General features: G+C 38.4%; 1 protein-coding gene across 2 annotated transcripts in view; it reads right to left on the reverse strand.

Moving 5' to 3' along the window:
- The window catches only part of Rasal2 (RAS protein activator like 2), a 281,212-nt gene that overhangs the window by 141,914 nt on the left and 125,446 nt on the right, over window positions 1–13,852 (reverse strand). For both annotated transcript variants that reach the window (XM_031386087.1, XM_031386077.1), the window contains exon 3: window positions 12,803–12,926. In XM_031386087.1, the coding sequence (XP_031241947.1) occupies window positions 12,803–12,926 (124 nt within the window). The remainder of the gene's footprint in view (window positions 1–12,802; window positions 12,927–13,852) is intronic.

Consider the following 13,852-nt stretch of genomic DNA (forward strand, 5'->3'; position numbering starts at 1 on the left):
CCTGTTCACCAACCCACCCACTCCTGCTTCCTGGCCCTGGCATTCCCCTACACAGGGCCAAGGGCCTCTCCTCCCATTGATGATCGACTAGGCCATCCTCTGCTACATATGCAGATGGAGCCATGAGTCCCACCATGTGTACTCTTTGGTTGGTGGTTTAGTCCCTGGGAGCTCTGAGGGTACTAGTTAGTTCATATTGTTGTTTGTGCTAAGGGGCTGCAAACCCTTCAGCTCCTTGGGTCCTTTCTCTAGCTCCTTCATTAGGGACCCTGTGTTCAGTCCAATGGATGGCTATGAGCCTCTACATCTGTATTAGTCAGGCACTGTCAGAACCTCTTAAAAGACAGCTATATCAGGCTCCTGTCAGCCAGCACTTACTGACATCCACAATAGTGTCTGGGTTTGGTGACTGAATATGGGAAGGATTCCCAGGTGGAGCAGTCTCTGGCTTGTCCTTCCTTCAGTCTCTGCTCCATAGTTGGTCTCTGCAACTCCTTCCAGGGGTATTTTGTTCCCCCTTCTAAGAAGGAATGAAGTATCCACACTTTGGTCTTCCTTCTTCTTGAGTTTCTTGTGGTTTGTGGATTGTATTTTGGGTATTCTGAGCTTCTGGGCTAATATCCACTTATCAGAGAGTGCATACCATGTGTGTTCTTTTGTGATTGGGTTACCTCATTCAGGATGATATTCTCCGGATCCATCCATTTGCCTAAGAACTTCATGAATTCATTGTTTTTAATAGCTGAGTACTCCATTGTGTAGATGTACCACATTTTCTGTATCCATTCCTCTGTTGAGGGACATCTGAGTTGTTTCCAGTTTCTGGGTATTATAAGTAAAGCTGCTATGAACATGGTGGAGCATGTGTCCTTGTTACATGTTGCAGTATCTTTTGGGTATATGCCCAGGAGTGGTATAGCTGAGTCCTCTGGTAGTACTATGTCCAATTTCCTGAGGAACCGCCAAACTGATTTCCAGAGTGTTTGTACCAGCTTGCAATCCCACCAGCAATGAAGCAGTGTTCCTCTTTCTCTACAAGCTCGCCAGTAACAAGGGTAAATAAAACTCATCTTTGACTTTCAGCCCCATGCTATGTCACAGATGTCAAATAATTATCAGAAGACAACTTTTCTCTTAGTCCACAAGCTTTTTTTCCCTGTGGAATTCTGTAGCTATTAAGCATCCACTCCATACAATTGTTAAATGTGCTCTTAATCATATGGGGCTTTGAAGTGCATCTTTCTCTTGTTTTCACTGGCACCAATGTGCTGTGTTGCTAGCTCTCTACTCCTACTTCTGGTTCCTAATACACACATCTGAATCTCACGGGTGGGATGGGGACGGGGAGGCACTCGAAAGGAAGTGGGTGTCAGCCTGCACTGGTACTTAGGGAGTTTTGCTCAACTTATCTAAATCATGCAGTTTCCGTTTCCTTTCAGAAAAGCCCCTGAGTCCTTATGAATCTAGGTCAAGTCTCTATAATAAACCCCAAAGTACATTATAACTCTACCCCTTCTTTCTACCCCCATCACATAGTTGAGTTATTCCTGTGCTTTAGAGGAGAATGATTTCTCCAACTATGGAAATAAAAATGCGAAGACCAGTCTCGTGAGATACAGAAATAGAATGCTTTCTGAGAGCTCCGAGATAGGTTTTGCACATATCTTGTACGCAACCATACGACCTGTTTAACCTGAGCTACCTCAGGACAGCATGGCGGCTGCTTCAGCGATACCTGAGTGCATAAACCACAGCCCTGTCACCACCTACAAGATCCTATCTAGTAACTAAGATACGCACCGACAACTAATTGAAAACATTAGGGCAAATATTAGTGCAATTTACCATGGGTAAATTCTCATAGTGCAGAATGCTGATTGGCAGAATGAAGGGCAAGGTTGCCAAGAGATGATCTGGGCCATAGGAGAGAGCACATTTCCATACAAAGGAGGTCAAGATAAAGGTGAAGAACAGAGCAAGGCACTGCAGCTTGATGGCTGAAGTGAGCAAATGCCCTTGTGTCTGAGGCTGCCTGGAAAACCTGAAGCAGTCCAGTCAGGCCAGAACCTGAAATAGCTATGTTGAAACAAAGAAACTAATACGATTCAACTAATCCTCTAAGGGAATGCCAAATAAACTTTAAAAATTTTAAAAGAAATTGAGGCAGAAGCAAATATAGTAGTCATGTTAACAGAGACTGACAGTAGCCACGTTCACATGAGAACTGGTTATGAAGCTAGGAAGGGATGAGTAGGGAAGCCACACAGGATTTTGGTTTTGAGCATGCTGGGAAAGATGTTCAGGGGACCAACTGGGACTACAGGTCTGAATTAAGAGGAAAAGAGGCCAGAAATAGAAATTTAAAAGCTATCCATACAGACACGACTATTTAGAAACATGAAAATAGGTGAAATTAACTGGACAGAAAAGACAAAGCAAGTGAAGTAGACTGAACATAAGATTTTATTTGTTTGTTCATTTTAGACAGGATCTTACTCTACAGCTTTGGCTGTCCTGGAACTCACAATGTAGAGCAAACTGGCCTACAACTCACAGAGATTTGTACACCTCTGCCTCCCTAGTGCTGAGATCAAAGGGCAAGTGCTACTAAATCTTCCTGTTCAGATTAGATTATTATAGTCTAGAGATTAGAAAAATGCCCTCTGTTCATGCTTCAGGAATGCTGTAAAGGACATTTTCTTCTCCTTGCCCCTTTGCTAAATAAAACTGAACTAAACAAAGGCTACAGTGCAAGTCTTCTATGAATCATAAATGCTGCGTCTGTGACTTAACCTAGCTTTCTGATTGTTCACATTTCTAATAATGAATTCAAACATTAAAAGCTACATGTGGTTTATAGATGCACAGCAAGCTTTTCTCACATGAGAAGACCTAAGAATGTCTTTTTCCTACCCTGATGAGTAATAATTTTATTATGTTTCTTGTACTGTGGGGTAAACAAAATTTGGAAAAATTGTTTATGTCATTTTATCAGTTTTACAAGTATTAACAGCCATGAGCCTAGTAAGTAATATTAGACTACCAAAACAAGTGCTTTACATCGAAGTCTCCACTTTAAAGACTTACTTCTTACTTTTATGAGGATACATACGAGCTCGCTTGAGTTTATGTACGCCACGTCTACCCTGGGAAAGGCCATCTGCCAATAGTGGGCTGCCATGTTCGCTTCCTCCTATCCTCCCAGAAAACATATTTGATAATTTCATGTGTGAAAATTAGCAGCTGACGATTGTTCTAATTTGCTTTTATTTGTGTATGTGGGCTAAGTGACACTTATTCTTTTCTACGAGCAGTATATAAACTTATGTTAATAATATATATATATAGTTTAGAGCTCATTAGTTCTACACAGGTTGCTAAAACAATAATCTACAACCCTATGTTTAAACAACTTACAATTGTTTTCAAACTATATTTTGGTGTGTTAGTGAGTGTGTGTGCGTGTTCAGAGGACAACTTGTGGGAGTCGGTTCGTTCCTTTTTCCACGTGAGTCTCAGGATTCCACTTAGTCAGGCTAGGGAGCAGGCAGCTTTACCTGAGGAAGAATCTTAGCAGCCCTCTCACCACGTTTCTTCATGGAGGAACTACTTCCACCTCTTAGCTACATTTTGATAGTTAGCCTCATTTATTAAGTATATGACAACATGTTTTATACACACACATATGTATGTATATGTGTAGGTGGAGGGTGGATGTGGAAGGACAGGGAAGTGAGTCAGATTAGAGCACACGATGTGAAACTCACAGAGATCAATAAAAAGTTTTAAAATTTAATGACAGAATACTTAGTAGTCTAGGATGGTCATGAACATAGTGATCATCCTATCTCAATTTCTTCAGTGTTAGAACTACTGGAATTAATACCATACATAGCAAAATTTTATCATCATCATCACTGATTTTTTTTAAAGGGCATATCATGTAGTCTTTATTACACTACCTCCTAAGGATGACAGGCAGGTGTCCCACACTACCTCCTAAGGATGACAGGCATGTGTCCCACACCCAGTTTTATATGGTTCTAGAGACTTAACTCAGTGTTCTGGGCATGCCAGGCAAGCAATCTACCAACTGAAGTACAATTCCAAGTTTAAGCATTTTACTTTTGGTTGACATATGTGTATATATTCATGAGGTACACAGTTATGTTTATCCAACATATATATAAAGTAATGATTACCTCAGGATAATCAGAATACCCATCGCCTTAATGTTTTATCATTTTTTATGGTGAAAATATTTAAAATCCTCTTTTGACTGTGTAAAGGTAGAAAATGTGTTCCATGTAACTCTGATTACCCTGCTGTGCTACAGAACCTAGTAACCTATTCTCCTCTAACTATCCTCATACCCCTCACAACCTTCAACCCCACCCCCACCCCTAAGGTAACTATTATTCTCCTCATAACTTTTATGTATTTACCTTTTAAAGATTCTAATTGTAAGTTAAATTGTACAGGGTATTTATCTGCAGTACTTACCTGATGCCATATAGGACATCCATGTTCAGTCAATTGACAGGATATGGCTGAACACTATTCTGGTTTTATTTGTCTAATTTTCTAATATACATAATCTCAATTACAGTAGAATAAAAAACACCTGATTTCAATAAAGTTCCAAGTAGATTTGTGTTTATGTAGGCTAGACAGGTAAGAGAGCACTTGGCCACTGGGTACTAAGTCACAGTTAGAGATGAGCAAGTTCAGGTGTGCTTTTACACAGTATGGTGACTACAGATAAAAACAGTGCACTCTGGATTTCAGAAAGCTATAAGAGTTTTTAAAGTTTACATCATAAGGCAAATGTTTGAAGACACAGGTATGTTTAGCCTGCTTTTAAACACTATGCAATAAACATGTGTTTTAAAATCCAATCCCATTAATATGTCCTGTGTTTACATTTATGTAGCAAATAAAAGTACACAAAAAGAGAAGTGTTTTGCATAGCATTCAGTTCTTGTTACACGCATATGTAAATGTATCTTTTATTCAGCTGATGTAGATGTTTTATCTTCCAGGCTTACTGCCTCCATCTGTTAACCTAAGCCTAGCCTAGATGTGGAAGCTTTCAGACTCCATACAATCTTACCTAAGCCTAGAATGTTTTCAGCCTCTGAGACTTAGTGCTAAATAAGCTCTCCCTTTCTAGCTCTCTCTAAACTCTGGCTGACTGGTCAACTCAGCTGTTCTGGCTCAAACTCCTCTCCAAACTGACTGCTTCAATCTGGTTTCTCACTCAGCCTCTGACTCTTACTCTGCTTGGCCTCTAACTCTGACAATCTGTTCTAATCCTCTGGCTCCTTCTCTGCCTCAGTCTGTCTTTGCCTGTGTCTAGCTTGTCCTCTCTTCAACCAGTCTCTGTACAACTCTCCTGGAAAGGTGCCTCCTGCTTCCTGTCTTCCTCTGGCTGCTCCCTTTTATGTTGCCTCTTTCCTCTCTCTTCTCCTGAGAGGGGCGTATCCTATTCTGTCAAATTTTTCTCAATTCATTACTTTGTCTGCCACTCAATTAGACATCACTTTCAAACATCACCTTCAAACATGGGTGCTTTCTTCTCCAAACTAACTTTACCTTTATTGTTTGAAAGTAAGGGTATATACTAAGGGTGTGTCTTTTTCCAACCCTAGGGATTAAAGCTGTGTGCTAAGGGCTGAACCACACCACAACTAGAAACATTTCTTTTCAGCAAGTAACACTATCTAGGAGCTCACAGTGTGATCAAATATCCTGCAACATGCATATGACAGATTATCTTTCTGAGAGTAGAGAAAGTTATTTTTAAATTTCCAGTTGACCTTTTGTTTTGACTCTTGTTTTTCTGGTTTTTGTTTGCTTATTTTATTGTCTTTCATTTGTTCACGCTATATATGGTACAGTAAAATTACTTTTAATTTTTCTAGTATCTCAAAAATCCAGATGTTCTGGGGATCTGGAGTTTTTCTTCCTCCCTAAAAATATAGCTAGATGTGTAAGTAGGAAAAGCACTAAAATGAAAAAGAGAACATGACCCATGAATTAGCCACTGTGTGATACCATCTACTTCCAAACTGTTAGGTTTTGCAGAAAAAATAAGAATGATGAGTAGTTTTTTTGTTACCACATTAAGATCTGGCTCTTTCAAATGCCTTTTTACCACAACCTAACTACTATTAGCTTTTAGTGTGTTGGCATGGGCATGCACACAGGTGTGCACTCACATGCACAAATGTTTGTCTTTCTTGTTTCCATATGCTCAAAGGACTAGGTCTTCAAAGTAAAATCCTTTAGAATATAGCTTTACTTGGTTTGTGTAAGGAATATAATTAGAAGTTAAGCTCAATGTGTTATTTCTATTTCTATAAATCCAGGATGAATTTAAAAGCTGTTCATATCTGATCTTCCAATCACAATAGTGTTTTATTTACATTAGCATGCTCTAATGTGTACTAATATTATCAATTGGCATACACTAGCATTATAATACGTTAACAGTGCTTTAGGGCTGATTAAGAGAATCCGTAGCCGGGGGTCATTTTAGAGGACTCTACTACCTTGTTCTTAGGTGTCAATCCTTGCATTTTGAATGTGCAAACTGGGAACAACAACCCAGTCTATGGAAAGGACCTAAATAAAATTGTCCTTTATTTGAGACATTTTACTGCCATCTGGTGGAAAACTATAAAACAACTGTAAACTGTATCACAATTTAATGAAAGGTGCCCTTAGTCACCTTCACAGAAATGAACAATGTGCTGTGCTAGAATAGAGAGGAAAAGAGAAGCTTAGAAAGGCGTCTTTCTGTCCCCTGGCACCCCTGACGGGACAGTTGGTAAAAGCAGCTCTGCTATTATGCTGGCTTGCAGAATGTCAGTGTCCCATTACAACTGGCAAGCTTTAGGGAGTAGGTGCACATAACAGGACCGATCTACGTATGCTAAATACCAGGAAGTACTAAATGGCAGTAGCCAAGAAATGGGAAGCTTATAAAGCCGTCCATTGCTAAGCTTTTACCTTCCTCTATTTCCAGAGTTCTGCATGATAGAAATATTTCATTTAAAAGGATGGCTTCATAGGTTTCAGTTACACTAAAAATAAACATTTACTAAATTCCAGATCTTATGCTCCTGTAACTAATCAACTCCTATTACTGTCTGTAGACAAGGAATACTGTCATCTGACAAAGCCAGCTCATTTCTGAAAACTCTGAACAGTTTGTACATCATCTTTTAAATTAAAAATATTACACTTAGTATATATATATACATATATACATGTATTTTTACCTGCATGTATGACTGTATATTAGTGTATATATGTTTTGCCTACATGTATGACTGTATATCATGTGAATGGTACACATGGAAGCCTGAAGAGGGTGTCATATCTCTTGTAACTGGAGTTGTGATCTGTCTTGTGGGTGCTGGGGGAATCAAATGTGGGTCTTCTGTATGAGCAGTCAGTGCTCTTAACTACTAAGCCATCTCTCTGGCCTCAAATATTATCTTTTTGATTAATGAACTAAAACCTGGAAATTGTTAAGGGGAAGAGTAGTTTTACTAGATTTTCTTCTTAGGAAGCTAAAATGACCATGCCAGACACTGTGGCTTCCCTAGTCCTGGACCCAGCTTTCGTATCTGCTTTGTTCTTGTCAAATGCAGGCAATATGACACCACTTTTTACTTGGGCTCGTTGTCTATGACTCCTTAATAGAAAGCAGCTCACAAAATAGAGTAGTTTTACTAGATTTTCTAAATCTTGAAAATGAACATTCCAGAAAACATTACATTTTCACAAGAAAAGAATTTGATGGGGCTGGAGTGATGGCTCAGAGGTGAAAAGCACTGGCTGCACTTTCAGAGGTCCTGAGTTCAAATCCCAGCCCCATATGGCAGTTCATAACTGTCTAATAACTGTAGTTCCATAAAACCTGATACCCTCTTCTGGTGTACAAATGTACAAGCAGACAACACACCCATATGCATAAGTAAATACATCTTTTTTAAAAAAGGTATTTGATGGAACAAAATCAAGGTTGGAATCTGCTGAACATGAGACTAATACTGAGGGAAAGTAAATACTCAAGTTGCTATCATTCTTGTCTCTAATAGCATCCTGACTTGACTCTGGATCCTCATTCCTGCACCTTTGCTATCAAGGCACTGTGAAGAGTAAGAATCAAGGTCTTGAACAACCCCAAACCTCAAGGTGTGGCTGACCACGAGCCCAGCACCACTCTAGTCCTCTCCTTTTTCATTCCCCTCTACTCTCCTGGGATTATCTGCTGTTCACTCAGCTGCTCTAATTCGATTCCCTACTCCTAAATTTCTGTAAGTGTGACACACATACTAACGTCAGTCAGGTGATTACAAACACCACTTAGGTCTTTCTTAGGAAGCTAAAATGACCATGCCAGACACTGTGGCTTCCCTAGTCCTGTGCCCAGCTTTCGTATCTGCTTTGTTCTTGTCAAGATCAGGCAATATGACACCACTTTCTACTTGGGCTCATTGTCTATGACTCCTTAATAGAAAGCAGCTCACAAAATTAGGATTTAAATACATATTTTTCCAATTCTAACCCCTAGAGCCTATGATGGATTCTAAAACGTAAGTATCTAGTAATGTTACTGAAATGATCATCTAAAACAAACAACACCCTTCCCCCATTCCAAACAGGCAACAGGACTTTTAAGGGCACATTTTTCTTCCTCCATCTTATATATACTGTTAATTACATTTAGTAGTTGACAGGAGGATTCTCAGGAGAATGCCCTTACTGGAAAAAACAGAATGAAAGTTTACCTTTCAGAGATACTGAAGAAAACAGCTTTTTAAAAATTATATCCACCTAATAGACCTTTTCTTCTAACTCTAAAGGATTAAGGGAATTTTGGTCATTATTAAATTGTAACAAACAAGCACAGGAAACAAGTTGAAATAGCATCTTTTCAAAATTAATGTAAATCCTAATATGCACACTTCCTGGTGGCTCATCAAATTGAGAACTAGAGGCACGTGACTAACCCATGAACTGCTTTAAGTTCTAAGAAAGATAAAATGGCATAATCATTAATATTACTACACTAATACTGTCACCATGACTGATTAACAAACATACCTGTCCTTTATCTTTCCTCATCTTTATTCCTCATTAATCTTCCTTACTCATTCAGTCACTCAATATTTATGGAGTATCTATCAACCTGCCATCCGTTTGACAGGTAATATCTAAAGTGAATTGTCTCCTCCTGTTGTTCAATTTCATCTCTGAATATACTATCTTCTCAAGCCATATCAGTATGGCTTCTGCTATTATACACCATTAAAACGGTTATTTTAGACTAAATTCACTAAGAACCTTAATGTTGCTAAATCCTATGACAATTTTTTTTAGTCCTTATCGTAGCTTCCCCTTAGTACCATGTGACAAAGGTGATGGCAGTTCTTCACTCTCTTGTCCTATTATTTAGTCCATCTATTTGACAACATGATTTATGTCCCTGCCCCCATTTGGTAAGTTAACACTCATACAGCTCAAATGAATCATGTCGAGATTAACGAATTATCCCAAAGTGGACATGAGCTGTGAGACCACTGCCTGAGTCAACAGACAGGACACTGAGAGGACCCCAGGAGCTTGTCATACTGTTCCCTAAGACTAACCACTACTCTGACATCTAACACTACATATTAGTTTTGCAACTTGAAGCTTCACCTAAATGAATGGGACAGCAGGCACCACTGGGCGTATTGTTCAGTAAATACTATGCCAGTAAATACTATGCCAATCCTCTCATTCATGTTCCACTACAAAACTTGAATACGTATCAGGCCAACCCTTTCCTGTCTTAGGTCTTTAGAAACACACTGTCCTGCTCCACACTTGCACTTTATGTTTTGATTTATAGAGTTTCTAACTTTTATCAACTGAATCAGTGATTTCCTTAAAGATTAGTTATTTATCTTCTGCTAAAGACACTGCCCTCTATCCAAAATCAGCACAGTACCATTCTACAAAACTATCATGCTACTTCTTTCTTTTAGACCTATAGAAGATTTGAAACTGATTTTGTTGATGATTTAGGGAAGAAGTGAAGACACACATGCCCTTACTCTTCATGAGTATACCTGACTGACCTGATACTAATGGCTCAAAGAGTGACCTCCCACTATTCCACTAGGCCCCCTTTGTTATAATATACATCTTACATAAAAGCACAACGATTTCAGAATTCTTAATCCTATTCAGTTAGATTTAAACAAATCTTGATGTCAAGAGACAGGGCTTCTCTGTGTAGCCCTGGCTGTCCTGGAACTCACTCTGTAGACCAGGCTGGCCTTGAACTCAGAAATCCGCCAGCCTCTGCCTCCCAAGTGCTGGGATTAAAGGCGTGTGCCACCACCGCCCAGTGATTTCAGAATTCTTAATCCTATTCCGTTACATTTAAACAAATCTTGATGTCAAGAGACAGGGTTTCTTTGTGTAGTCCTGGCTGTCCTGGAACTCACTCTGTAGACCAGGCTGGCCTTGAACTCAGAATTTACCTGCATCTGCCTCCTAAGTGCTGGGATTAAAGGCATGGGCCACCACTGCCTGGCTAACTATTCTTGTTTTGTTTTCTTGTTCCCTGGCTTACTTTTGTTTTGTGGTTGTTTTGAGACAGTGTTTCTATGCAGTCCTAGCTGGCCTGAAGCTTGCTTTGAAGACCAGGCTGCCCTCGAACTCACATAGATCCATCTGCCTCTGCCTATAGAGTGTTGACATTAAAAGTATGTACCACCATTCCCAGATATCCCAGCTATTTAGGTGAAATTGAGAATCCATATGATAACTTGGAAAAGAAATATAGGAATATCATTCTTTAGTTTTGATCCTGAGAAATGAAATAATACTGTTTTCTAATTTTCAAAAGTGGTGTTCTCTGTGTGTGTCTGTCTCTCTCTTCCCAGTCTGAATTAAATCCAGTGTTTCATGCATGCTACATAAGCTCCCAAACATTTAGCACAACTCTATCTCCCAGACTTTTATTTATTTAAATCCTTCTTATAATTTTCTGTGCAGAAGTTTTGCACACCACATTAGATTTCTTTTTCCTAGCCCAGATAGCTATTGTTTTATGATGTTCTACTAAGCATATTAATTTTTTCAATGACTATTTGCCAGCATAGATAATACCAGTAATCTTCATTAATCTTAAATACTTATAGTTTTGTTTCTACATGTATTTGTTCTATCTTAAGTTAAAAAAAATACTAAAATCTTACTACATCTTTTTTATTCTTAAAATAGCACCAAATGTTACAAACATAAGTATTCAAAACAATGTTCAAGAGAAGGTAACTTGCCAAAATAAAACTCACCAGTAAAGAAAAGTAAAACAGGCTGTCTAATTCAAGATTTAACTGACATGAAAGAAAAGAATCTCTTTAGAGATAAGCTTTGCCACTCTCATATTAATAAGAGTCAATTGTCGTGCTAATTTTAGGAAAAACACTGAAAATTTATCACTAAGTCTCATCAGTCAGGATAACTGGCAGACCGGTCCAGAATAAAAGCCAGAAAATGGCTCACAACCAGTCACCTTTGCTAGCCGCCATACTATTTTGTCTTTAAGAATAGTACCTGGAACACCACAGACACTTAACAGTTTCCTTCATCGTCACTGGTTGCCACTTCCTGAACTCTCTAATAACTCTTCAGGTGATTATACTTCCTTAAAACCTAAGCATGCTTCAAGACAGTAGAAACAATAAAGAGGAAACAAAAGATGGAATATCAGTGCATGTGAAATAAAACAGGCTATACACATTTATATAAAGTTCAACAAGTTTTCAGTATTATGAGGATCTAAAGTGGCTTCAACATATGCTAAAGTGGCTCAAAGTAAGCATGATAACTGGAATATGGTTTCTCTAAACTTGGGAGAGAATATTTGCTAACCTAATATTTTTAACAGGTAGAAAGTTTTATAAGACAATATGAGAAGTAGATGTAAAAACCATATTAATTCCAAAATACATTTAGACAACAAAAAAGTGTTAAGAAAACACAACACAAACCACAAAATTATAGACACTGACCATCCCCACAGAAAGAACAAATGATTTTACTTACCTACCATGTATCCAGGAGTAAATGTTTATGGTTCATTAAATACATAATAATGTAATATAAAAACCCCAAAGCAAGTCCTATTTTTCAAATTACACTTGATTACTTTAAATTGTGTATTCCAGTTTAATTATTTAAATATTGGAAAACAATAGCAAAACATAAAATGATATATAGGATATAAAATGGGGAAAGGGCTAGCTGTTTTGGGGGCGGTGATTGGGGACCAGTGGAATTCTGTAACTAAGCTACCCTTAATCTAAAATGAAGAGGCTAACATTTTCCCCCATCACCTACTCAAACCATGGATCTGAAAGTCATTTATATAGACCATGCAAAGCTAAATTAGCCTACTCTGACAACCACAATAACATCAGCAGCTCCGAAAGGGGTGTGTCCCAGCCACTCCCACAGTGTCTGAAAACAGAGATGAGCAATAGCACAAAAATATGCCATTCAACTTGCCTACACCAAACAGCAATCTTACTGGGTAGCACACAGATAAATTTTATTAGCATATAATAACTGCTGATGGTTGGCTATAATTCCGATGAGCTGGATTAATGGGCTATTGATTTGAATACAATAGTTTAAGGAGAAACATACAATACTTTGTTTTACTGTAACAGTGACAAATGCTTTAGTCATTCAATAAAATGTAGGGATTTCTTTCCCTTCTTTAGCTTACCTAGTTTAGTGGTGCCCTCTTGTGGATACTCCGGAAACTGACCCTCTGAAGGAACACTGACAGTTCTCCTCAGACATCGCCCTTTGGTGGAATCTGTCTGTTGATCCTGTCCTTCCACCGGCATCTAGCCAAGAGACAGAGAGAAAACAAATTAATGAACATGTCTAACTACGTTCTTACTGATTAATGCTTTTAATTAATGAAGATAGTAGTGCGGAATGAGATTTGAAAGTAGGAGAGGAATGTAGAAATGAAGTAAAAAAGATGTTAAGGGATTACCAACTCCTTTGCAGGAAGTTGCTATTCAGAAAGAAAACTGAAGGATCTGGAAAGGTGAGTATGTAAATTAGCTAAGCTGGAGTCTGCACAAATCCTTTCTGGGAGTGAGCCTGCTCTGGAAGCTCAGAGAACAAAATAAAACACCCACATAAATAAAAGGAGAGAGAGAGAGACACACAGGGGGGGAGGGAGGGAGAGAGAGAGAGAGAGAGAGAGAGAGAGAGAGAGAGAGAGAAGGTATTCCAGTAACTTTATGTTGTTCTGTTTTATTAATTATTGTTGTTAATATCTTACCATATGTAACAGAAAATTTATCATACACATACACACACATATATATGGGAAAACATGGTATATACAGGGCTTTATACTAGCTAGGCTTTCAGACTTCAGAGGATTCTATGACACTTCTCTGTATCAAAAATTGGTTTAGAAGCTTTAATTTTATCCAATATTCAAAAAGGCAAATATTAGAATAAAAGGTGACCATAAAATTAGGCTTCAAAAATTCTCTGAAAATGGAGTTGATTTTGTTACCACACAACTTTTTACTCAGTATTAGAACCAAATACTTAAATATAGTTGATAAAATGCATTTCTAATACAAACATATATAGACATTTGCACAGGTACAATAATAAAATAGCAGATTTTATCCCAAAGGGGCAACTTTCTATGATAGTAAAAAGTAGCCAGGTGGTGGCAGTGCACGCCTTTAATCTCAGCATTTGGGAGGCAGAGGCAGACGGATTTCTGAGTTCGAGGCTAGCC

The sequence above is a fragment of the Mastomys coucha genome, unplaced genomic scaffold (assembly GCF_008632895.1).
Source record: "Mastomys coucha isolate ucsf_1 unplaced genomic scaffold, UCSF_Mcou_1 pScaffold1, whole genome shotgun sequence".
NCBI classification, from domain to species: domain Eukaryota; kingdom Metazoa; phylum Chordata; class Mammalia; order Rodentia; family Muridae; genus Mastomys; species Mastomys coucha.